We start from the raw sequence: 24,919 nt of genomic DNA, 5'->3' as shown, positions 1-24,919 counted from the left end.
CCACCAGAAAGTTAGCAGCATATAAACCAACAGACTACTGTTTAATCCTGAATATCCCTAAAGAAAATATTTAGCCCATTTCAGGACTAAGTTTTTTCCAGTAGACTTGGTAAGTCAATTCTGACACTGACTTCACAGGATGAACACATACACAATCTAGTGCCTCAAGTAAACAGAATGTCATCAATGATATGATTAGTTTAGTAATTTTATTTTATTCATGGATAGCCTTTAATGATGTAAAATCAATCCCTGCAGCCAAAATATCAAAACACACACAGAGACCGAAAGAATAAAAAAGTCAATATGCTCATTTTGTTTTATTAAAATAGTATTTTTTTATTTAAAAAAAAATGTAACTAGTGTAATAGTTTTGGAATGTTTACATGAGCATCAAGAACAGAAACACATTTTTTGAAAATGTCTTTTTTTTTTTTTTGCTTATTGTCAAACAGAAACATATTGCCAATTATTTGGCTTAAATATGTTGGCCACAGAGGCAATCAAAAACATATGACTTAACAGTTTAAATCAATTGCCATATATTAACTCTGGCAATAATCTAACCACTGAAAAGAGACTCCAAGAAAGGGAGAAGATAACTAGGTACAATGCTATTTTGTAAAAACTGTACATAATATGCAATAATGTCTAAACATTTTTGTATTCTTAAAAAAGCTTTTTCTATCTGTTAATAACCGTTGACCACTTGCTTTATTTTGCAGACATACCATTGGCAATAATGGTATTGATTGGTAAACCTACAGTGTAGACTTACATGAGTTGAACATTTTAATTGTAGAAAACCAGTAAGCAAACCATTTGTGATCTCTTCACATGTTTAGAAATGCTGTCTATAAAGGCAAGTAAAAAAAGTCAACAATCTACTTACGACATAATATTGGATGCATAGCCATCACAACACCAGAGTAACTTTACAAAGTTAGGTAGAGTTGTGTATGATGACTTAGTAAAGGAGGAAAATACTATTTTCTTCTTACGAGGCTACAGCACTTGGTCGCAAGTTAATTTTCATTAGCCAACACAGAACTGTCGTGTGTAAAATGAGTGTTCTATACTTCTCAATTTTCTATTAATGTCATGCAGCAGCGGAGACTACAACCTGTTCTTTTATTTTAAGGCCACATTAATAAAACATATTTACAAGATATCTCCAATAAAAAAAAAAGGTACTTGTACAAAATGGTTTAATAAAGAATCTATAAGTATAGAGTATAATGGAATGGACAACATTATGTATGTAAAGCAACAGTAAATGGTGAAAAGGATGAATGAATGTAATTTGCATTAAAAAAATTGTAAAGACTTGGTCACTGAATGAGAAAACAAATACAGCAAGATTTGTTTATGCAATGAAAATTTAAAAGAACTCAACTTATCAACTACTTTTACTATTTAGCAAAAGGATGGCAATATTTTCATAAACAAACAAAATAAAAAAAAAAAAACATAAAAGAACCCCAATAACAAAAGAAGATCAGATCCTAGCATGTTTAGAAACAATATGAAGATAGTACCATCAGGACAAATGTTTAAATATCAAAATGAGTATATACATTGTATCTATCTCTCATTTACAGTACATTTGTTCTTAAAGAAGCATGGACACAAAAAAAACACAACCTTCAAACATCCATTCTTTTTTTTTTCTATCAGAAAACAGCATTTTCAAAACTATTTTTGATCATCACAATTAACAGAAAAATTATGTACAAAAAATATTGTCATAGATAATGTACAGTGAGCACTTTGATATATTTCATCATTTTCCTGCTATAGTGATTTACTAATGAATTTAAGGGAATATCAAAGCAGTCAAGTTAGTTGACACAATGAACAGAAACAAACGGGAATGCAAATGGTATCTATTAACACTCAAAGTCTTAATGTCAGTATAGTTTAAACTAGACCACAGCTTGACATAATCAAAGAATATAGGAAATGTTTACATTCTCATACATCAGAATCTTATTGGCTAAATCAAAACATAAACAGTTCATTTAATGAATCTAATAGTTCAAAAAATTACAAATCTATAAGCTCTTCAAAGATGATTAATCTGTGCATTAAATCAATAACATACCCCCTTTTCTTTAAAACTCAGAGGAATCAAATTTAAAGGATTATATTTCAAAAGAGCCCTGTTTAACAATCCTCTAAACCTTTGTAATAAATAACCCAAAAACTAAATTATTTTATTTAAGAAAAAATAGGCCTACAACTAAAACACCTTTATTTTTAATTGTGAAGTAATGCGCATAAAAATTTACTATAAAAACAACACAATCCTTTCTATGCTGCCCACACAAGTGCACACATGCCTAAAGAGGTTAAACCACACAAACATACTGTCACATCATTCATCGAATATGCCTTAAAATTAATGTGCAAAATATTAATAATAATGGAACTACAAATGAAATTTGGGATTTTGTATGAGGTGCACTGTTACAGCCATCCTGGTTATCACAATGACAATATCGAACCCGAATGTTGTATGTTCCATAGACTTCTTGACACTCTCTGCCTTCATATCGACCAATTTTGCCACCAGCTGCACACTGGCGAAGGTAGCGTACATCCCAGTGGTCTTCCAACCAAACTAAGGGATAAACCAAAAAAAAAAAAAATTAAAAAAAAAAAAGTTAAAACTTTTAAGAGATGATCTAATTCTCTACACATGTATAAAGGGAACTAATTCAACTTATACCACCAAATCTGTCAAGTACAATTTCTTTCCTTTGTTCAACACCAAACAAAAAAAATAATTACCAATAGCTATAATGAACTTATTGGTAATTATTTTTTTTTATTTATTGATTCTTGTTTTGCAAGGGAAAAGAAATAATTGTGCAAAATTTCAACTTGATCCAAGATAGGGTGCGGGAATATAATCCATTAACAAAATTTTTGACAGAGAGACAGACAGAGTGAGTTAATATAAGCTTTGTAAAAATAGAGCATCATTATTTTACTTTTCAAAACTAATAAAGGTAAAAAAAAAAAAAGAATATTATGTTTATTTATAGGTCATTGTGCTAACTATATTCTGTTACAACTTTTGTTTGACACTGACACAGGTGAAATTTATTTTACCTCTCAAAGAGTTGTTACCCCTTGACAGTAAAATGTGACTTTAATTTAATGTAAAGCTTACCTTCTTGAACAATTTTTCTGCACTTGTGTTGCCAAGAGTCACAGTTGACTAAATGTTGTGTGACATTGTCAAACCAATCTGCACAATCAGCTTGGTGAAATGAATTACAGACAAAACATTTGATGGCAAAACCTAGAAAAACAAAAGAGGAAAAGAAAGTTTATTATGGTCATAAAATAAATGTCAATGTTCAGCAACTTCATGGTCGCACCAGTGAAATCCTGATAAAGGAATAGATTACCTCCCCTCTTTTTTTAATAACTAGTATTATTCATATAACTTTTGTCTTGTATATATGCAGAAACAAAAAACACTAGGCTTAAATTTACTAGAGGCTACAAAGTTTCAAAATAAGATTTAACAATAGCTGTCTCGTTGGTCACAACCCTACCAAAGACATCACAGAAAAGACAGCGTGAGAACCCACAATCCCCATTCTTACAAATGCACAACATGGACCAGAAGATCTCTTCTGTGCGCCTGGGTAAACTGTCTGAAATTATGGTCAGTAATTATATCAGGCTACCTGACAAAAGGGAATATAGGCCACACACATATATCCCTGTGGTGCTGGGTTTAAAAAGAATGGTTTTCTTGTAATCTGTGACCTGGCACAAATTCCTTCAAGAATGGAGTTCTAATGGGAGTTTCTCATGTGGATGGTGGTACAGTATGTTTTTTCAACTCATCAACTACATCTAAAATCTGGAATGAACTGGTAGCAAAGGCATTAGTCCATAGTGGCTATACATTTTTTTTTTAATATGGGAGGGTGGATAAGCTAACTAATAACATGATGTCCAGCCTATAGAAATGAGTAGAAAGTGTTTTTAAAAATACAGCAGATACAGGTCTCTTCACATTAACTGAAAGTAAAAGGAATCATTTGGTAGCCTTTTAAATGCATTAAGATATAGCTCTATGTCTATGTAATTAAATAGTTAACATTAAACAAAACACACAATTTCAAAAGAAGTCAAGACAAGACAGTTTATATATAACAAACCAAGCAAATCACCGCCATTTTGATGTGTTACTTCCGCATATTGTTAGACTCTAGTAGGTATACTTATTGACGTTAAAAGACTAGGGCTTTAATTGCTGTGTCCCAGACTTAGAATAATAAATACTCACTCTGCTCTAAGACAATCAAAGTAGCCACCAGGATCGTTACCGCTACCACAAGTTTGTTCATGGTAGACTTGTGCAAAGTTTTATCTTTACAGTCCTGTCTTCACAGCAGCAACAATACAACATTAGTTCAGCAGGGACACATCCAGAGCACAGGTAACACTTCCGGTAAAGGGTCGCAATTGAAACTTAAAACACTACAGAGTTATTTTTTAAACTAATAGTTAGATTTCTATATATCTAATATAATTTTGATATATAGTATTTAAAAACAATAAGAAGATTTTTAAAAAATCTATAAATATAATTGCATTAATTTTCCGCTTTAAATTATTTTAAACTTACTTTTACGATAAAACGAAAGTAAAACTTAGATCTACCTGTTTTTACCTGTGCCCTTGTGCTCCTGGCGCCACCTGGGCAATATCTACTATGAAGTCAACGCCGAAATGGCGTCCTATAGATCTTGGGCGCTAACTTCTTTTCTCCTATGTTGTATCTCAGGAGGTAATTTCACATTTATGTTTGAATAATTGATTAGATGTAGAGCTTTATGTCGTACTTGTTAAAGCATAATTTTTTATTGTATTAGTATAGAGGAAAGTAGATCTATGTTGTACCTAGAACAAATGTTTTGGTAATGGTTTGTAACTTTGTTGGATTGTAACACAGATTGTTGCTGTTATTTCCGGGTATACTCACCAATCTAGATGTTTTCTTTTTCTGAACACTTTGACTACCGATGAGAAATCACAAACTAGTCGTACATTTGTAGTCTATACTTCTATAGGTGTCATTTGTCTTCAATAGCCTACATATAAAACTAACAAATTAAATTGTTTTTTTTTTAATCTCTTTCTAGTGATCTCTATAGACTATGACTATACTTATTTAGCCTAATTTAGGCCTATATAGATCTAAATAAAAGATCTTTATCTAGATAATCTATTATTATAGACATCTACCATATTTAGATCTAGTCACTATTTTAAGTATTAAATGTTAACTTATTGAACTTTGCACCATCATCATTGGCTGTCAACTTTTTGTTTTCTTTAGAAAACTGGGCTCTAAATTAGTCTAGTCTAGAATAGTCTAGATCTATTATGGTGTCTATAGCAACTCTCATTTATTCCCTATTTCTAAGATGATTCATAATATTATAGTCTCATCAACCCTTCTAAAGACTACTTCTAAGAGTTTAGATTGATTTATCTTTGATATTCATAGTCATGGGACACAGAGATCTATATTATATAATGAATTATGGAAACAGTGGCGTAGTTAGGAATTTGCCATCATTTGGAGGCCCACTTCAAGCGGGGAGGGGGGTCAACTTCTCCCCTTCTTCCCCCACCCTAGCTATGCCTCTGTATGTAACATAGGACCTCTCTCCTTTAAGATTTTTTTTTTTTTTTACTAAAACTAACAAGAAAATTATTTTATGATGTATTTCATTTATATAATTAGTGATATAATAGAATCTGAATCAATATTTTAAGAAATATTGTAGCTGTTCTTAGCCTTACTTAAAATATTGCCACCAGTAGCTATTATTAAGTATGTCTTAAATTTTTTTAAATTCATTTTTACATGTCTTGCATAATCAGTGAAATATTATTACCAACCAATTCTACTCAGTACTTTATATATGCTATGGATTAAAGTATTAAATTAGTGGTTTTGAATCATTTATTTATATCAAAAGTTGTCCCTTTCATTTTTAAAAGCATTCAGCTTTCACTTTTGATAGTTTGAACACATTGAATTGTTTTGAACAACACTAATCACAGTAATACTATCTATTTCAGGTTTGGCAATACAGTGCTATCAGTGTGACAGTAATGAAGATTACACATGCCCATCTGGCTATCCATTTGACAAAACAGTAAATGCTTTGTTGGACTGCAATGGATTTGAAGCAGATATTCCTGGACAGTTTTGTGTGAAAATTTACCAAGAAAGCCCTGGATGTAAATAAATATTTTTTTATTTTTTTTTTTTTTAAAGTCACAAAGTTGATGTAATATTCCAGGACATGTTTATTTTCTTGTCAAAGTACTCTCTTAAGAAAAAATTGTAAATAAAGCATTTAGAAATGCACTATACCACTGGTATATTCCTGTTGTGTAACAATCCCATGTAGAGTCAAGAAATCTAGTTACTAATAATACAATTCTAATACTTCATTTCTATGTATAATTTCAGGGGGAGGTTGGCAAAAAACAACAAGACGCTGTGCAACAAGGACTACATTCGGTGAGTCCTTGGTTTGAATTTTCTGTGACATGTTTTACATCCATGATTTGTTTTTAGTGTTCTTGGTCTATAAATAAAACACTAGAAGAAACTTTTTTCCAAAATGATTCAGACAAAATTAAACTAGAAAATATATTAGTTGCCTATAAAAACTTTCCATTTTATTTGGATTTTATAGTTACACTGACATAGACAGCTTTTATGATGGTTAACATATTTGTTCCAAACCTTTTATTCTCATATATATATTTTATATAGACAAGAACCTCTTACAGTTTTATGTGTGCCCAACATTTAATAATAATAATCTTTATTATCTGTGATAAAATTTGTCTTACATTTGTGCATTACACATATATGGTAATGGTACCCCTTTCAGACCTTGGGATCTATTGGGCAGGTAATCATCTGTTTCTATGGCCAACAGTAACAGGGGTGTCATGTGGTCAACACATAGATCCAACCCTCTTAACTTCCCTAACATGTCAGATACCCATTAGGGTCAAATCAGAAGTAGTATCCTAAAAATACCAAATATCAGGATCCATGTCTTCATCAGGATTCAAACTGAGACCCATTGGTTTACAATTCTAGTGCTTCACCCATTGACCACCATGTCCTGCATTACACGTAACACTACATTTAGTTTCCTAGTCTCAACATTTGATTACTTGCAGGTGTTGCTTGGGGCTGCAGATGGTCTTGGGATTACACGGGTGTGTTCATGGAGACATGTTATTGTGAAGATCAAGATGGATGCAATGGAACATCACATGTGACGTCTAGTGTATTACTGCTGGTTCTTGGCTCTCTCTTATGTATTCTCAGGCAGTTATTATAGCTCACCTAGTTGTTTTCTCAAGCCTTATCATTTCTTTGCATACATTCCAGTTCATTAACTTTAAATTCTTGGACTAGTGTTACATTGTCATTATGCCATTTTTTTTTTTTTTTGTGGCCAAGAATGGCATATTTTCAAAATCTGTATGAGAAGAAAAAATATTTCAATAAAAAGTATCTATATCTAAAACATTCCGTCATTCATTCCTCAACTTGATGCCTTTGATACTGATGTAAATATTTACTTTGCTGAGTTATTGTATGATGCTAATTGTCTTTGAACTTTGTCTGCTGTTGTGATGAATGATTGGCTCGTACGAGCTGTGTGTTTGTTTGTTTAGGAAGATGAGAGGAATGAAAGAAAGAAGAGCAATATTAGATGGATAGGATGACAATCCACCACCATATCAAACATATCAATGTAATATATTTTGGTTTGTGAAATTTTATTTTGTTTTAATATGCTTTGTCTTGTATATATTTCAATAATTTTTAAACAATAATTTTACCAGTTCTAGACTAAATTTCTATTAAGATATTTTGGAACAACATAAATCAGTAACCATAAGAAGTAGCATTTATGTTGTCCATTTTTATAACTTTTCTTAAAAATGATTAAATTTTATAAAAATAAATAGCCTTGTGAGTTTATAACCAGATCTTTTTTTTTTTTTTAAACATTGTATAGAAATGTAACAGGTTCAAACAGGTTGTAGTGTAGTTCTCAAGCTATGTTCTGCATATTTATTGTGAGTTAGGCGTCTGCTTTTTGTATAAATTGTATTATAATGACATGTTATGGTAAACATATTCCTTAATCAACTTTATACCTTCAATTCACTCCATTTGTAATTTGATCAGATTTTTTTTTTTTCAAATAGTGTTTCAGTTGCATATTTTTTATATTGAAATAAAAAAAAAAAGGAAAAAAAAAATGTGTTTGTATTTTTGGTTTTACCTTTTCTAAGTAATCAAAAGCCACGAGAAATGTTTTTTGAACAGCTCTTTATTATTGTAAACAAAAAAAAAAGAATTTATCACAGGTGGATCAAATATATAATAAAACATTTACTTATAAAAAGGCCTAACATAATGTTTCCCTTTTTTTATTGTCAGCATAAAAAAGCAGTTCATAAAAAAAAATATTTTGTATTTTATTTATAAATATTATCATTATCAAAAATACATGTAAAACATAACAGAGCATTGTCAAAACTAGTACATGGCGGAATTGTTAAATGATGGTCTAAAATTAATCTTTAAAAAAATACTGGACAAAAAGTTGTAAATTTTTCTTTTAATGATACATCACATGCATAACATATGTACACATTATAAAACATTTCACAACTCAACTTGTACACATCTATCTTAAAAGAACAAAATTATTCAAATAAAAAATATTTTGCTTGTATAATATTTAAAATATATTATTTTCTGTACACTCTATAATTGAATGACACTAAACTATCACATTTCTTGGACGGAGGCATGCTATAAACTTATACAAATGTCCTCGCAGAAAGTAAATAATGGATCTATGTGAAGAAAGTAAATAAAATAAACAGAATGCAATAATACTGAGTCATCACTTAAAGAACAAAATATATAAATAGATAACATGGCATTTGGAAAAAAATCCTAAATGAATAAGTATATACTGGACAGTAAAATCTCATTCTAATATAACATTAAAATCTATTGAATCCATTTTTTAGAAAATGTACATTTTCTAAACATTGCAGCACTAAGTTAGTTATGTCAATGAATCATAAAAGGGCAAAAAGTTGTTCTTGAAATGAATTAGATTTAGTAAGGCTGGTTAACTGAATCAAGGTTTGTTATTAAACATGAGAATGGGCTACAATTTAGTCATCCAGCTGACATAGACATGCAACACCTCTGTTGATCCAATGACTCTCTGGCTTGTCTGATGGAAGCTGGATGTACATGACAAAGTTGGTGGAGTGACCTGTGGTGGAGAGAGTACCACGTCTCGCACTAGTTTTATAAACAGGACATGAATAGCATGGGAGCTTTTTGAACAGGTCTGTTCTGTTGGGCTGCAACCAAATCTGAACAATTACTGTTAAAGAAAAAAAAATATTTTTCCTCTAACGTTTTAATTGCAATAAATAAAAAAAAATTTATGATGATCAGAGTTCTAGGTTTTGGCTTTAAATATGTTTAACTAATTAAAGGTAATAGTAAAAACTTTAACTAACTTAAATTTTTAAATTAATTTAGAATCTTTCTTAATCTATAAAAAATGTTAATGATATGACAAAGGATACAAATGGCATAGTATCAAACAGTATCTTTTGTGCTGATTCACCAATCACCATTTTGTCTCTGTCCCATTTGGCACCTTCCATGAAAAGCCCCTAAAATAGAAAGAATTTTACATTCTATAAGTAATTGCATCATTGAAAAAAGAAACACAATATGAAGCGATTGTTTTTTGTTTTTTTTTTAATTTTACAATGAAAAAAACAACTGATATCAATCGTTATATAAGGCCTGTACACTGATCTGCAATGTCACAACATGTGGGCAGTTTAGACCATGTATCTAATATCAATACAGTAAATGACAAAATGAAAAGCTGAACATTATGTTTACATTGGAAACTTACATAAACATATGCTCCATCTGCTGGTTTCTCAGTTGGAGTTGTTTTGAGAATTGAAAATTCAAAGCCAACCAAGTCAATAGGTATAGTGGTTTTTCTAGCAAAGTTTTGTGAAACACCTGTAAAAAAATACATTTACTAAATTAAAAGTATACACATTTAAGAATATATATCTCTAAGAATTGTCAGAATTGTTTATAGTTTAATCTTCTTAAAATTGCAATTGCATGTGAGACATGGAAGTCATCTGTCAAAATTGACAAAAGGCTAAATGTGGATCAACAAAAATGGCTGAGATGGATTTTGGGAGTCAATTACACAGATCGGGTCTCAAACAAGGAAATCCTTTGCTGAACTGGGAGTCGAACACTTAGTGAGGTTGTGACAGAGCGTTGCATGAGGTTTGCGGGACATGTTCTCTGACAAAATGAACTACATATATCTCAGAACAGTGGACACCAGGTGGGAAGAGGCTTCAGACATTGCCAATGACAGATCTTTATGGAGACAGCTTGCTGCCCAATGCGCCGAAAGGCGCGGGAGGACCTAAGTCTAAGTAAGTCTAAGTCTTCTTAAGAGATTAAAAAATTTGGTGAATTTAGTTCTACTATTGAGTGTAGGATAGATTTCTCTAAAAGTAACATTTAGAATTGCCTACTCTTTACTTATCTTTACTTTGTACATCTGCAAAGATAAACCACAACTTTGAATCTCAACTCTAAAAACCTAAAACATTTAATTTACGAATTCTAATAATTGTAAAATATATATACTTGCCTTTAAATATTAATATTTAGAAAAATAAATAAAAAGACCTATAAAAAATATATAAATGCTGTCTAGATGTTGAGCTAATCTAGATCTAGATTAGTAAAGTTGGAATCTCAACAAATCTTCACTGAGCTGAGCTGAGCTTATTATCTTCAAATTATTAATACAGTTTTTATTAGAGTCTATGATAGTATTAAATTTACTACATTTAGATATATGACCTGCTTCGTTCGTGAAGCGACTAAATTCTCATATATGGCAATACAGTATACAGGTAAATGAGCCAACATCTAATTATATTCTCTAAATTTTCGTTCATAATTTCAATTTGGGTCAAATTGAGACAACAACATAGGCCTATATATTTTATACTTCAGCAACATAGCCTAATATAAGGTCAAGAATATCTAAATAATCTACAAAGTCTTCAAAGGGAAAATGGTGCAAGATATTGGGGTCACTAGTCATTTGGTCAGTAGTTATCAGTCATTATTCTATGTTCACTGTGCTTTGTTTAACATTGTTAGTGTTTGTCAGTGAAGCTATTTTACTACTTTTATGATTTATATTGGTAATTTGTGTTTGATGTAAAGAGTGTTCATAACCAGAGGTTATATTTCAGTGGATTGAGTTTGAAGATATTAAACTTAGAAAAAATTGTTTTCACCACTGCATTTCTCTAGTGCATTACTACAGAGGCACCTTGAGAACCTGCGGATGTTACTTTGAAAGACAAAAGTCTCTTTGATAGTGTGAATGACACAAGTCTCAAATAACGATACATCCCACCAATGAGATAGTAAGATTAGAATGCTAACTGGTAGTAATTAGAGCTAAATGCTCATGCTTGGTAACTGACAATATCAACAAACAAAGAGTTAAATAAAACAATACTTACCAGTTAGGAAAGACTGAGTGAAGTAAAATCCAGATAACCAAAATGATGATGGGACACCCTTGTCAATCCAGTCTTGAAAAAACTTCAATCTGCAAACACAGAGGTTACCTTACAATAAAAGTTGATAAAAATAAAATCAAATGTTTTTTTCTAATTCAAATGGATATAATAAATTAATGTGAAGATGCTAATTTTACCTGGCCAACAAATCTGCCACATAGCTTCCGAGTGGTTTCAAACTGGGATAGGACTTTGAAGCCCAAGATGCAGGGACTTTTCCAACAAGCATGCTGTTGAAAACTTCTTCCAGTTCTGATGACATAACAACTAAGCCTGCAGACCAGAAAAAAAGCAAACATACAGATATGATGTATAAAAAACAACAACAAATACTGGATAGCCAAAAGTGTTAAAAATGTATATTAATTGATTCAAAAACATAATTTAAAAAATGGCCAAAATACCTTTGATGGCTTTCTGCATGTTGATTAATGTCTTTCTCACAACAGAAATTAGATTATTAAATCGAATCAATTCTTGTCTCAGTACTGTATTCATTGATTCTTCATAAATAACTGGGTACTTGTTCATGACCTACATAAACAGAACAATTTTCAATTTGAATACAAAAACAAATATTTGTTAAACTTTTTTTTTTACATCAAAACTTTATGACGGAGATATTTGCAAACATTAGAGAAGCTGAAGTAAAGTTTATATTTAAAAAAATGTAATCTTTTCAATGGTCATTATGTTCTATTTTCTTTTATACTGACATTGGAAATAATTACATCAAAATTCTTAAAACTGCAGATACTTACAAACTCTAAGTCAAAATTCTGCGGTAATTTACTGAGGATGTCACTTGCCAGACTTTGCATAGAATCACCAGAAGACTGGCCACCACCGCCAGCTTGTCTAGGTAATGTCATTAAAATACTGTCGAATAACTGGAAACAAAATTGTATCAGTTTATAAATAGATGAAGAAAGTATCATCCTTTTTTTTTAAAACCTTATATGACAATACTAAATAAAGCAGCTGTTAAGGGAGATAAGACTCACCAAGTTAGTTTCTTTGTTATCTTTAGTAATATCAGCATTCTCATGAAGCCCAAATACTTCTGGCAAGACTATTAAAGGCAGTGATCTGATGTAGTCAATATAACTTTGATATGGTCCTTCAGGAGGAGCAAAGTAGATTCCACTTGATGATAGTCTAGTGGAAATATAGGATTAGTGAGTGTCAAATTAAAAAAATAATAAGAAGAAATTTTACTCTAAATTTTAAAAATATCTATATCAATATAAAAAATGGATTAATAAATAAAACTCATAAAATTAAACATACTTGTACTTATCGTCATAAACAATTTTTTCACAGTAGAAAACAGACAGTAAAGAATTTAAAAGACGTCTGTCTTTATCATCTGTAACACGACCTCCGTAATTACACTCTCCTGTGAGATATGTCAAAGCTGGCAATGGGAGATCTTCATAGTCATTCAGAAACATCTAGAGAAACAAAATAACTTATTTATAGATACACATTTAACATGGGATTTTATTCAAGTATATCTCTTAATTATTTATTACTCATTTTTTTTATTACCTGCATCTGTCTCATACTGATCCTGAGATCAGATTCATTAAATTCATATGGAATATTCCAACCTAATGGACCAAACTTGCGCCTTTCTTGGACAAGACCATGGAAGAAACAAAGCCCAAACATCATTTTATGCCAGATTTTAGGCTGGTGAAAGTATTTTTGAAAATCATATTAGAAACAAATCTGGAAAACTTTTCATAAATATAATAGATATAAAAATCTGATTAAATAAATATATTCCAAGAAAATAACTTAAAATATAAATATAAACATATGCATGCTCTTCAGTACTATGAAAGCAATATTGGTGTTGCCTTAATTACTTTATAATATTTAAATACTTTACAAAAATCAAATCAAAACATCAACACCTTAAAATTTTATTCATTTTCGAATATTCTGTTATTATAAATTATGGTGGCCAAGTGGTAAAGTGCTTAGATTCTGAACTGAGTGGTCCTAGGTTCAAATCTTGGTGAGGAATGGGATTTTTTTTCTGATGGGTACTTAACATTCGTTGGGTTAAGAAAAATGATTGGTCGTTGAGCTGGTCACATGACACCATTGTTAACTTTGGTCATAGAAACAGAGGACCTTTTACATCATGTGCCCTATAGATTGCAAGGTGAAGGTCTGAAAGGGGTACGTTCATTAAAAAATAATCTAAATAAAAATGTGCACAGTAACAAAAACATTTCTCATTGAGACTATATATACATATGGTATATATACATATATACTATATATACATATGGTATATTTGAACCAAACATGAGTAATTAAAACATTTATCTAAAAATCTAACCTTGTTACAGCCTTCCCAGAAGTTCACATCTGATATTGGATCATTCAAATAAGACCTTAGTAAATTAGCTCTAAGACCTTTAGGTGGTTCATTAGTCATTTTAACACCTGCCAAAAGTCATACAATTATTTTTTTATCATGTTTCTTAATTAATAAATGAAATAAAAGACCAATTACCTTCTTCTCTTCTTCTTCTTCATCGTTCTCATTGTTATGTTGGAGTGTTCATATGACTAGACCAATACATGAGATGAACTGCGCAGTGGTTTCCAAATCAGGGAGCTCTCCATATAGTTTTCTTTCTATTGGGGTGATTTGGGGCCAATGTCTTATACAGGCCTCTTGGTAGAGAGAGCAGTTTTGGAGGACGTGGTCGGCATTTTCTGGTGATACTCCACATGGGCAGATTTCACTGGTTCCAATTTTGAGCTTCCGGAACATGTGTTGTCGCATTCTGTTGTGTCCGGTCCTGAGTCGAAAGATTAGACGTTGGTCTTGTCGGGATAGCTTATAGTAAGCATCATCTTTCTTGTGATTTGGATGGGAGCTCGTCCATTTCTCATTTATTTTATCTACAATTAATTTCTTCATTTCTTCTGGATAGAGTGCAGAGTTTACTTGTGAGTTTGTTCTCCCACTCTTGGCGAGTGTGTCAGCCTTCTCATTTCCTGCTAGTTGTATGTGAGCTGGTATCCATTGAATAACAGTTTTTTTGCTGTTGTGGTTGAGCTTTGTGAGTGCTGTTCTGAGGTTTTTAATATAAGGGGAATCAGAGTTTTGCAGGCTTTGGAGGGTTGTTTTTGCGTCTGTTAGAAAGACAATCTGACTGTGATAGCATGGTAGCAGCTAGTGCTAGTGCTTCCCTTTCTGCTCTGTGACTGTCAGAGAGCTCTCCAGTTGCAAAGGATTTTTCTAGTTTTCCTCCATCTGGCCATTCGATAAGTATTCCAGCTCCTCCATTTGTGGTGGCTTTATGGGATGAGCCATCCGTGTAAACTCTGATCCACTGATGGCTAGGGTAATTGGTATGTAGAAAACAGTTCACTATTTCCTTGAGCTCTGTTGGTCTGTAATCAGATTTTCTTTTTATGTTTTCAATATGGTCCCTTATAGTAGGAAGAGGGCTTTCGTCCCAGGGTGGAGATTCATTATAGTGTATCGAGGATTCCAGAGTAATTTTTTCAAGTTGGTGTTTCTTTTTTAGGTTTAGAGATTCCTGTATGAAATTGGTCCTTTTGAGACGGTTTTTCGTGCCAGTTTTGTGGATTTTTGTTCTGAGTGGGTGCCTCTCCAAGGTTTCCAATTTAGTGAATTGGGAAAGGATTTTTATTTCTCTTCTTTCATCCAGAGAGATCAGGGCAGCGGTTTCCTCCATAGCTCTTATGGGTGTTGTTTTGATTGCTCCTGTCATTATCCTTAGACCAATATTTTGAACCTTGTCTATTTTTCTTAGGTTGGTTTGGGCTGCTGAGCCCCATGCTGTGGCACCATATTCTAGTACAGGTCTTACATAACTGGTATAGGTCTTTTTCAGGATGTTGTGATTAGCTCCCCAATCTGTGCCAGCTAATTTTTTTAAGAGGGAAAGTCTCTGGATGCCTTTACTCTGTGTTTTATCTATTTGGTTTTTCCAGGTTAGTCTCGGGTCATAGGTGACTCCAAGATAAGTAGGGCTGTCATTTTTTTCTAAAGCTTCCTTATCTAATGTTAATTTTATTGTTTGTTGTTTTGTTGACAGTGAGAATATGGTATATGTTGTCTTTTTTGTGTTAATGGACATGCCCCAGTCTTTGGACCAATTATTGAGTTTATCAAGAGCATCTTGTAATCGAAATTTCGATGTTCCTACATATTCTTCTGTGCTAATTAAGGCAAGGTCATCTGCATACATGCTGCTCTTAACTTTTTTGGGTAGGTTTTGATTTAGATCGTTTGTGAATATTAGGAAAAGTGTTGGGGATAGGACTCCTCCTTGGGGAACCAATTACCAATTTATACATAATTTTTAAAAAAATTATGCCCATTAATTGTCACTGATAAATACAAAAATGTTTAAGAACATTAAAAATGTTTGAAATAGAGCATAAAAATGAGTTAATAAGAAGGATGTACTATAGTAATGACAGTAATATTTTTGTTTTCTATTTCTCTCCCCTTACCTTTCTAATTGAAGAGTTCAAGATTTAAAGATAATTATAATTGATATAAACATACAATTTTATTTTGTTAATCTACAGTTTCTGAGGAGAAACACAAACTGAACCATATCTTACCATTCTGTAGAATGGACACTGGGAAGCTGTCGGAGGGATAGCTTGTTAACCAGAGACGGAAATCCTCATTTGTTGTTTCTGGCACAATGACCTGAAAAAGAAAAAAATCATGATAAAAAATAATTGAAATATGCCTTGCATTTCAAGATTAGAGAACTAAGGAAACCAACTGCCAACTGCTAACCTCTTCACAGATTTTCTCAAGTTTTGGCATCCAGCTGGTTGCAAGATGACAGTTCTGTAAGACCACCCAGGATCCATCACTTATAGCTCTGTCAATCATTTTAGCAGCAATTGGTCCCTGGTCAAAGTTTTAATAATAACAATCATAATAATCTTTATTATCCATAAGGAAATTTGTCTTACTATTTGAGCATTACATGAAACAAAACATTACTATAGAAAACCAAAATATACATTCATACCATTTACATGTGAAATGTTTATATCAGATAGTTGAATTGTGTTTGATTGTCAGGGCTTTTTTCCTAATTATTTACAATTTTTGAAAGGAAGAACAAATATTTAGCCTAATAACATGTAGCTCTTGATTTACTTATACAAAGAAATATGATCAATGTATATAATGAGTATTTAAAAACAATGACCTGGCCTTGACCCAAAGATATTGTCTGTATCATGTTGGGTTTGTAACCTCTGTCCTCACCGAACTTGAGCAAAGCCATCATGGGGTCGGCACCAGGGGATAGAATGAAGATCAGGGGCGCACAGCAGTTGGAGTCAGCAAATGACCCAGGCAGGTCAAAAGTAGGAGGTTCCACATAAGACTGTCCCATGTTGTCCACAATGAAGTTCTGTACAGCTGGAACTATTTTGTCAGGGCGGAAGCACCTTAGCACAACCATGTTGTCAAGACCAGACAGAGAGTCCCATGGAGTAGGCAACTTATGATTATGTGGAGTAGGATGATCATAGAATTTCTTCCACTGCTCAGGATGTTTGTTCACATCTGAAATTGGTAATAAGTACACATCATGAACAGATATATTTTCTAAAATAAATATATATAATCTTACAATAAAGTTTTATACCTAAATTTTATTTCACTAATCAGGCCAAAGTTTTAATTGTAGTATACTATACAGAACAAAAGGCAGATCCATCCATCCATCCCAGTGGCGCTACAGCCCATGGAGGGCTCTGGCCTGCTTTAACACATCCTTCCGTTCAGATCTCTCCTGGGCCTTTCGTCTCCATGCCCTAACCCCAAGCTGCTTCAGATCTGCTTCCACGTCATCTATCCATCGCATTCGGGGTCTGCCTTTGGGTCGCCTGCCTTTTGGTTTTTGCCTGTATACGATTTTCGCCCCACTGTTATCTGACATTCTTTCAAGGTGACCTGTCCAACGTAGTCTGTTCTTTTTTATTTCGTTCACTATTGGTGGGTCTTCATATAATTGATATAACTCATGGTTAAAGCGTGTCCTCCACCCTGTTTCATCCTGTATGGCACCATAGATTTTCCTAAGAATTTTTCTATCCCAAGTGTTAAGTAAATTTTCAGATGTCTTTGTCAGTGTCCAGGTCTCACTTCCATACATTGCTGCTGGTCTTATTATGGTTTTGTATAGAGAAGGCAGATAGAGAAACAAAAATTTCTTTAAAAAGAATGAGCACACATCATGTTGTAACTATAAAAAAAATTCATCTATGAATGTGTGTAAATTATTTTGTTTGATATCAATATGGGAAATAAATTCTACATTATATTGAGATATAGTTTTAAGTGCATAGTTCTTCCCTCTAGATAAGCTTTGTTGTTGTTTTTTAAAAGGATTTGTTCATATTTTTTTAACTGTTCTTTTTTAGAAATTTACAATTATATATTTTTGTTATAGTATTTTTGTTAAAGTATACATCCATTGTAGCATAGTCAATGAAATTCTGGGTAAACCTGACCAGAACTTCTTCAAGTCATAGTCTGTCAAAAACTTTATGAATATGAAGACATAATACAGTTACTGTTGATGTTGGTTTCAAGCCATTTATTATTAGGTTCTATTCTTTTCCTATTTGAGATTCCTGAATCCATTGATGTAATGAACCCTTAATGCCAAAGTATTTTAGTTTTAAACAGGCTATGGTGCTGAAGGTACTTTCTATAATCCATAAGGCATATGCTCCAAAATTAATGTCTGCCTGTTCTTCAGTCATTATCTTTCAGCTTATGGCTTTAGTCTAAAATATAATAGCTAAGTCAGCTTGAATTATATTAAAAAAAAAAATAAATGTTACTACTCAAATAAGAAAACAAAATTTAAGGGGAAATCTACAGACAATGTTATCCTTGTCATGTGGAGGCATTATTTCCTGTTTAAAGAAATAATATGAGTTGAAAAAACAATTCCATTAAAATACTAAAACAAATTTTTGAGTGTGTGTAACAAACAATAGATTATTGAGCTTTCTACTTTTCTTCATTATTTCTTAAAAATCATTTAGATGTATCTTATAAAAGTAATACTTACGGTCTTTCAAACCTTTCAGGGAAGGTAAACCTGAAGCTCTGACAATTTCAGACCAGGCCTTATCTGACAGCCATGCTGGTGCTGGATTTGGTAAAGGGTTATCTAAAGCCACACCACCAGTAAGTAGAAATCTCCAAACATTCTCATCTACTTTACCTCTGAAATACATAGACATTTGTAGTAGAGAGTATTATTTTTTTTTTAATGCCTTATCTATTTAAAAAAGATTTTCTTTGACTTACTGCCCCTTCATGATGCCAATACACAGTACAAAAGAAAACAGAAGTTTGTCTTTCTCAAAGAGAGAGCGGCAGACGTTGTTATAGATACTGAGTGTAAAATGTTTATTTAAGTTGATGATCCTCTCTTCTAAATCCTCAGATTTTTTGCTGTTATTGATGGACTGAAATATATAAAGATATTAATAAGTCAATAATAGTTAATTGGTGGAAGAAAGAAGTCTATATGCAACTACAATTCTACATCTATAATAGTTAATTGGTGGAAGAAAGAAGTCTACACGGAACTATAATTCTACATCTATAATTTATCATTCTATGTCTATTATTTTAACTCTATGGTTCTATATACAATCTATATCTTCCTCTCTCCCCCCCAACTTATTATGTATATATATGTTTAAAAAGGTCAAGATTTACTGACCTGAAGATAAAGATTAATGAACCAAGTCAGAGAATATTGGTACATTGGCTCAATGTTGGCTAAATCTGAAATACAGAAGAACAAAATAGAAGAGTGCAGGGCCACAGGCTTGTAGCCATTTCTGGTTTCATCAATCTCCTTTTCAGTGGCTACAGCTATTTCCTGTTTGGTGGAGATTTCCTCAGCCAGAACTTTAGAGGAAGAGAGAACTTTGATGGCTGTCTCATCTTCTAAAATGTTTCCCTGGACAAAAGAAAATTTATAAATTATTTTTAGTATCAATAATTTCAGCATTTTCACGGACCAAAGGTTTGGAACTCACTCCTCATTGATCTCAGACAGACAACATGCTACACTATATTCAAAAAGAACATTAAGACCTATCTGTTTGAAACTTTTTTAGATTAATTTTGTCATATTTAGCTCTCATGTTTATGTGTGTAATGTTATCACAGTGCCTAGAATCTACATTTTGTTTGTTAACAGGTTCTATACATTAAATTATTATTATTTTGCTGTGTCTTTCTAGCATTGCTTTTCTAGATATCAGGTTTAAAGCATTCTTAAAACAAAAAAATTCAGAAGATAAAATAACTAGGGAAGGGAAAAAAAGGTTTATAAAATGATAGGCTTGTGTCATAATGTTATACATGAACTAGGGATATAGGTAGGAATGGTTGTGTGTGTCCAGCCGACATGTGATCAAGGCCAGCCTATTGCTAGCGGTCAGGTGTGATAAGGATTATATATTTAAGAATGCCCTGTTGTGAACTATGGGCATGCCAGTAAGCACATGATAGAAGGGAGTTTTTGCAGGCCTGTGGTGTTTCTACTGGTATTCAGAAGTTTTCAGGGACCCTATAATAAGAAGAGTACAAGAAAGTTCACTTCAGTTCAGGGTAGTACACTCAACCACAGCTCAGTGATTGTAAAGTCCTTTGCTTTAGTGATGGGTGTTTTGTCTCCACTTAGTTTAACAGATAAAAGAGAGCGATGCAACAGTGACATACCTGGGAAGAGGATAAAACTTCTAAAATTTTGTCTTCAATTTCTTTCAGCTGTTTCCTGTTAGCAGCACTTTCTAGAATGAGCTGGTTCTTCTTCTCCTCCAGTTCAGGTTTTTCTTTGGCAGCCACTATACCTAGAAGTTGGTCCTCCAGTCCCTGGGGTGTGATCATGAAGTTCAGAAGGCAAACTTTGACTGACACTTCAGGCAAGAAATGAGGATTCCTCAACCCAGTGGTTATGTACATCTAGAAAGAAACATACCTTCAATTACTACTAAACTTTTTTCTGTAATCCATTCCTTAAATATGTTAATGAGTATAGAAAGCAGTATTTTGGTAAATGACATTTCAATTTTTTATATAAAAAAGTTTTGAGCAGTTTATTTGTAAGATTAAAACAAAACAGAGAAGCTACCTTAAAATCAGGGGAGTATTCAATAATATTATCGCCAAGTCTCATATAGTCAACTCCTTGTTGCCTAAATGTCAGTTTCTGCAGCACTGGTTCTAGAACAGGATCCAGCTCCTCACCTACATTCTCTAACAGTATTGGTGTGCCAAATTGAATACTGTTTTCTAATGTGCGCATGTAGTTGCCATCTGACAGTTTTATAATATTTAATTTGTTTGCTTTCTCCATATTTTTTATCCACTTATTTGCCTGACCTATAAAATGTTTATTAAAGTTAATAATAGAAATAATAGAAAATAATAAATGACAAATAATACTAAGCATCAATTTTTGGTTCACCTTTATCCAAGTAAAAGAACATTTTGAAAATAAAATAACTGAATCCTAAAAGTTTATTTTAACTTTGTCAATAGTAAGTTTAATATCTATCATTGAGTATTAATTTAACTCTAACCTTGTGGGTCAATCATGAGAGGCCATCTCCTTGATTTGGAAACTATAATACCATTATCTACACTGAAACCATCCACTGGAAGTCCAGCAATGTTCCAGGCTCTTATTTTCACTGGCTCCCCGAGCGTTGTGGTAAGGGAAAACACCTTTGAGCAAGGTATATTACGCTTAACACACTGCTCATGCCATTCTTTGGTCATCATCTGAGGATAAAACAAGGGAAATTACACAATTACATTTATATTTTAACAAATTCACAAAAGTTTTTTAAGCCCATGTAGTTTTATTTTAAGTTTACAATTTGGTTCTAATTATGAATTAAAAAAACTGAAATACTTTTAATTTAAATAGTTAAATACTTACCAATTAATAAACATGAAATTTGAACTAAACATCTTAGAAAAGATGTAAAAAAAAAAAAAAAAAACGGCTTTTTTTTCCAGCAGCTAAAAAAAAATATTGTGTTGTGCTTAGTTGAGTTGAGGATAAACAAGATCACCAAAACTTTACTATGGAGCACAAAACTTGGAAGAGAAGAAGGTCAAAGCAGCAAAAGAAGTTATGAGAGGACAACAACACAGAATGGAAGATTACACTGAGAATCTTGGGAAAGGGAACAAGTCAAAGGGTCACTTCTGGTGCCGAAATGGTCAATGAAACAGGCCAACAGAATATTTGTGATGATTGGACCCTATGATGACCTGCTAACTATTGTAAAAAAATGCAAACTAAAACTCTATGGCTATATTACAAGGTCTTTGGAGCTAGCAAAGACTGCCCTTCAGGGAACAGTAGAAGGGAAAAGAAGAAGAGGCAGAAAGAGAAAGCATTGGGAAGACAACATAATGCCATTCAAGGCAAAAGTGAGAAATGGAGAAAGACAGTTGAAAAATCTTGCGTGGTGTCCCAAGGGTTTAACAGACTAAGAGATAGGTGAAGAAAGGTAAAATATCTACCAGACTTTGAGACAAATTAACTGAATACTAGTATTTTCTATCAGACAATGAAACAAGGACCATAGTAAAAAAAAAATCTCAATGTTTTCTAGAAGTCTTTTTTTATTGCCCGTCTTAAAATGGAAACTATGAAAACATAAATCTAAGATAAACAATAATATGAAGCCTATAAATAACCTGTCTAAAGTCAACGGTAAATGCTCCATGGTAGGCAACGACACCTGATGAGATTAGTACATCACCAGTGATGTTGATGTATAAATCACCAAGTGCTTTTGCTGCTTCCGTCCACCTGTCTTTTTCACCACCTAAGCCACCAATCAGCTTCTCTGCTCTATCTAATTTCTTAGAGCAGAGATCAATGTTGCCTTCAAGGTCTTTTTTCTTCTGAGTCATCACTTCAAATTCATCATTCAAGGCCTGTAACTTGTCTGTCACCTAAACCAAAAAAATAACATATTTAAATTTTTTTTTCACAATGTACAAATGCCACATAATATAAACAACATATAGTAGTAATCTAAAAATGTTTTAGTGACTGACAATAAAGTTATAAGTTACAAAACATTTAAGGCTAAACTATTATATTTTTTCTTGCCAAAATTATCATTCAGCATTGTTCTTCATGTTTTATTTTAAATTATCCCAGTACAAATTCCAAAGAGAATGTTTTGTGACTTAGGACTAGTGATAACAACTTGTGCACATTAAGACAATAAATAATTAAAATGAGCCCTTAGAGACTATTTAGAGAATTGACTATGCTTGATGGTACTATTAAAGATGTTCATATAAGGCTAGTTGTTTTGGTGTGCCCATTGTACAGTACAAAGGAAGTGCTGATAAGCTTTGTTTTCTAAAAGTTACATCATTTTTGTATCACTTTTTTAGCTTTGCAAATGACATTTGTATTAAGCTTTTCCATTTGAAGCTTATTTTGTAACATTTTGTTAGCACATTGAAATCCAATTTAGTGTCCTTGACATTCTTTAGTCCTCAATCTCCAAAAGTAAATTGCAAAATCATAATACTAACTGAGATTTATCCTAAAGTTATTTTTTTGGAAATTTTCTATTTCTAATGGGCTACACTGTACATTATCATATTTAATACTTACAGCTTGAAGTTGTGCTCTTTTTTCATTCAACTTTTCCATTTGTACAGCAAGTTCTCCTTCAGCTTCTGCCAGCTTGGCTTTTTTGGGTGCCACAACTTTGGCCACTTTATCATAAATGTCCATGGCTCTCACCCACTTGCACAAACCCTCACAAGCAGTAGAAGCATTTTTAATTAGAGTTGGGTCAAAATCTGGATTGGCAATATACCTGGAATTATACATTAACATAACAAATAAATCCATTCTAATACCTCTAGTGTATTTAAAAGTAAGGTAGCAATTATACATAAAACATTGAACCATTATCTTCAAATACAAAAACAAAACCTAATAAAATACTCAGAAAGACACAAAGATAAAGGCACATTCTTTGTTCCATATGGTAGGACAAATTAGTACAAATATTTCTTCTTCCCTAGTGCTATTGGAGCATAGAATGGGTTGCCTTAGTCAGTCAGGAAAACCAATACCTTGTCAGAGTTTAAGTCATTGATTAACATACATGACTAGATTGACTAGGGATATACGCAGGACATAATCATCTTCTTTGTTGAAGTATAATCTGTATTTTATAACATAAGATAAGAAGATAATATTTAGCCTAAATTAATTTTAAAAAAATAACTAAAACTTGTTTAACATAATTTGTTCTTATATAATTACTTTTCTCTTATTCTTTTAATTATAGGTGGTGAAATATTATCCTTGTCATAAGTTCTAAGCTTGTCCAAAAACTTTAGATCTCCCAATAGTTTCATTGATGGCCCCCAATAATCCTCAATCATTTTCCCTGAGCCAGATGGATCTGGTTTCCTTTCTGACTTGATGCCAAGCATGACACAAACTGATTCCATCACAAGTTTGACTGCTGATGGTGGATTCTGAGGAAATAAAAGTTACATTTAATTAAGTAACCAATTACCTACCATTTTGCCTTTCAAGTGAGCATCTAAAGACAATTTAAATTTAACACATATAGGCCTATATATATATTTTAAAAGATGTCAGAAAAAAAAATAGAATTTAACATAAGCATTATGTAATATAAGAGTTTAATGTAAGCAGATTGATGAAAACACAATTATAATTCAGTTATGTATCATCAGAAGTAACCTACTTTCATAGATTTCACATTAGAAATATCACTTGGTTTGAGAGTATTCAGGGCAGTAATGGCTGCCTCAAGCGCAGGAATGGCCTCAGCTAGATCTCCTTCACAGTCGTCCTTGATAGCTTGTGCAGCAGCTGCTGCTTCATTAGCCACAGCCTCATCTGCAGCTACAACCTAATGGTTAAATTAAGTCAAATGCAATTACAAAATATAATTATATATGCAAAATATTAAACACACTATTGTTAGTCAAAAATATTTAGAAAATTTTCTTAGGAAAAACAAAACCAATTTTTTTTCCTTTAAAGCACAG

At 32.3% G+C, this 24,919-nt stretch overlaps 3 protein-coding genes across 4 annotated transcripts in view; 1 reads left to right on the top strand and 2 right to left on the bottom strand.

Annotated features, from left to right (window-relative positions):
- Positions 1-307: 307 nt before the first annotated feature.
- Positions 308-4,478, bottom strand: LOC106078590 (uncharacterized). Its single transcript, XM_013239496.2, has 3 exons — positions 4,313-4,478; positions 3,179-3,310; positions 308-2,623 (listed from the first exon to the last, which is right to left on the bottom strand). The coding sequence occupies exons 1-3, from the start codon at positions 4,371-4,373 to the stop codon at positions 2,382-2,384; spliced, it is 435 nt and encodes a 144-aa protein (XP_013094950.1). The 5' UTR covers positions 4,374-4,478; the 3' UTR covers positions 308-2,381.
- A 179-nt stretch (positions 4,479-4,657) lies between these two features.
- Positions 4,658-8,238, top strand: LOC106078589 (uncharacterized). The gene is made up of 4 exons (XM_013239494.2): positions 4,658-4,816; positions 6,121-6,282; positions 6,518-6,568; positions 7,246-8,238. The coding sequence occupies exons 1-4, from the start codon at positions 4,759-4,761 to the stop codon at positions 7,407-7,409; spliced, it is 435 nt and encodes a 144-aa protein (XP_013094948.1). The 5' UTR covers positions 4,658-4,758; the 3' UTR covers positions 7,410-8,238.
- A 164-nt stretch (positions 8,239-8,402) lies between these two features.
- The window catches only part of LOC106078588 (dynein axonemal heavy chain 3-like), a 50,472-nt gene continuing 33,955 nt past the window's right edge, over positions 8,403-24,919 (bottom strand). For both annotated transcript variants that reach the window (XM_056019229.1, XM_056019230.1), the window contains 24 exons: positions 24,613-24,780; positions 24,159-24,376; positions 23,496-23,703; positions 22,556-22,816; positions 21,424-21,625; positions 20,973-21,223; positions 20,561-20,803; positions 19,551-19,793; positions 19,130-19,290; positions 18,888-19,045; positions 17,007-17,368; positions 16,583-16,699; positions 16,399-16,489; positions 14,126-14,232; positions 13,321-13,464; positions 13,060-13,223; positions 12,774-12,927; positions 12,531-12,659; positions 12,174-12,303; positions 11,907-12,042; positions 11,710-11,798; positions 10,044-10,159; positions 9,703-9,792; positions 8,403-9,483 (listed from right to left, as the gene is read on the bottom strand). In XM_056019229.1, coding sequence (XP_055875204.1) covers positions 9,277-9,483; positions 9,703-9,792; positions 10,044-10,159; positions 11,710-11,798; positions 11,907-12,042; positions 12,174-12,303; positions 12,531-12,659; positions 12,774-12,927; positions 13,060-13,223; positions 13,321-13,464; positions 14,126-14,232; positions 16,399-16,489; positions 16,583-16,699; positions 17,007-17,368; positions 18,888-19,045; positions 19,130-19,290; positions 19,551-19,793; positions 20,561-20,803; positions 20,973-21,223; positions 21,424-21,625; positions 22,556-22,816; positions 23,496-23,703; positions 24,159-24,376; positions 24,613-24,780 — 4,149 coding nt within the window. In that variant the 3' untranslated portion in view covers positions 8,403-9,276. The remainder of the gene's footprint in view (positions 9,484-9,702; positions 9,793-10,043; positions 10,160-11,709; positions 11,799-11,906; positions 12,043-12,173; positions 12,304-12,530; positions 12,660-12,773; positions 12,928-13,059; positions 13,224-13,320; positions 13,465-14,125; positions 14,233-16,398; positions 16,490-16,582; positions 16,700-17,006; positions 17,369-18,887; positions 19,046-19,129; positions 19,291-19,550; positions 19,794-20,560; positions 20,804-20,972; positions 21,224-21,423; positions 21,626-22,555; positions 22,817-23,495; positions 23,704-24,158; positions 24,377-24,612; positions 24,781-24,919) is intronic.

This window comes from Biomphalaria glabrata, chromosome 2 (genome assembly GCF_947242115.1).
Source record: "Biomphalaria glabrata chromosome 2, xgBioGlab47.1, whole genome shotgun sequence".
Taxonomy (NCBI): Eukaryota; Metazoa; Mollusca; class Gastropoda; family Planorbidae; genus Biomphalaria; species Biomphalaria glabrata.
The sequence above is the reverse complement of the archived record's forward strand: the minus strand, read 5'-3'. Positions and strand labels throughout refer to the sequence as shown.

Coding starts and splice junctions, on each gene's coding strand:
- LOC106078590 (XM_013239496.2), bottom strand. CDS start 4,373: ATGAACAAACTTGTGGTAGCGGTAACGATCCTGGTGGCTACTTTGATT. Junction 3,311..4,312: donor TTTGATTGTCTTAGAGCAGA/GTGAGTATTTAT, acceptor TTGTTTTTCTAG/GTTTTGCCATCAAATGTTTT. Junction 2,624..3,178: donor CAGAAAAATTGTTCAAGAAG/GTAAGCTTTACA, acceptor TTTATCCCTTAG/TTTGGTTGGAAGACCACTGG.
- LOC106078589 (XM_013239494.2), top strand. CDS start 4,759: ATGGCGTCCTATAGATCTTGGGCGCTAACTTCTTTTCTCCTATGTTGT. Junction 4,817..6,120: donor CCTATGTTGTATCTCAGGAG/GTAATTTCACAT, acceptor TATCTATTTCAG/GTTTGGCAATACAGTGCTAT. Junction 6,569..7,245: donor TGCAACAAGGACTACATTCG/GTGAGTCCTTGG, acceptor GATTACTTGCAG/GTGTTGCTTGGGGCTGCAGA.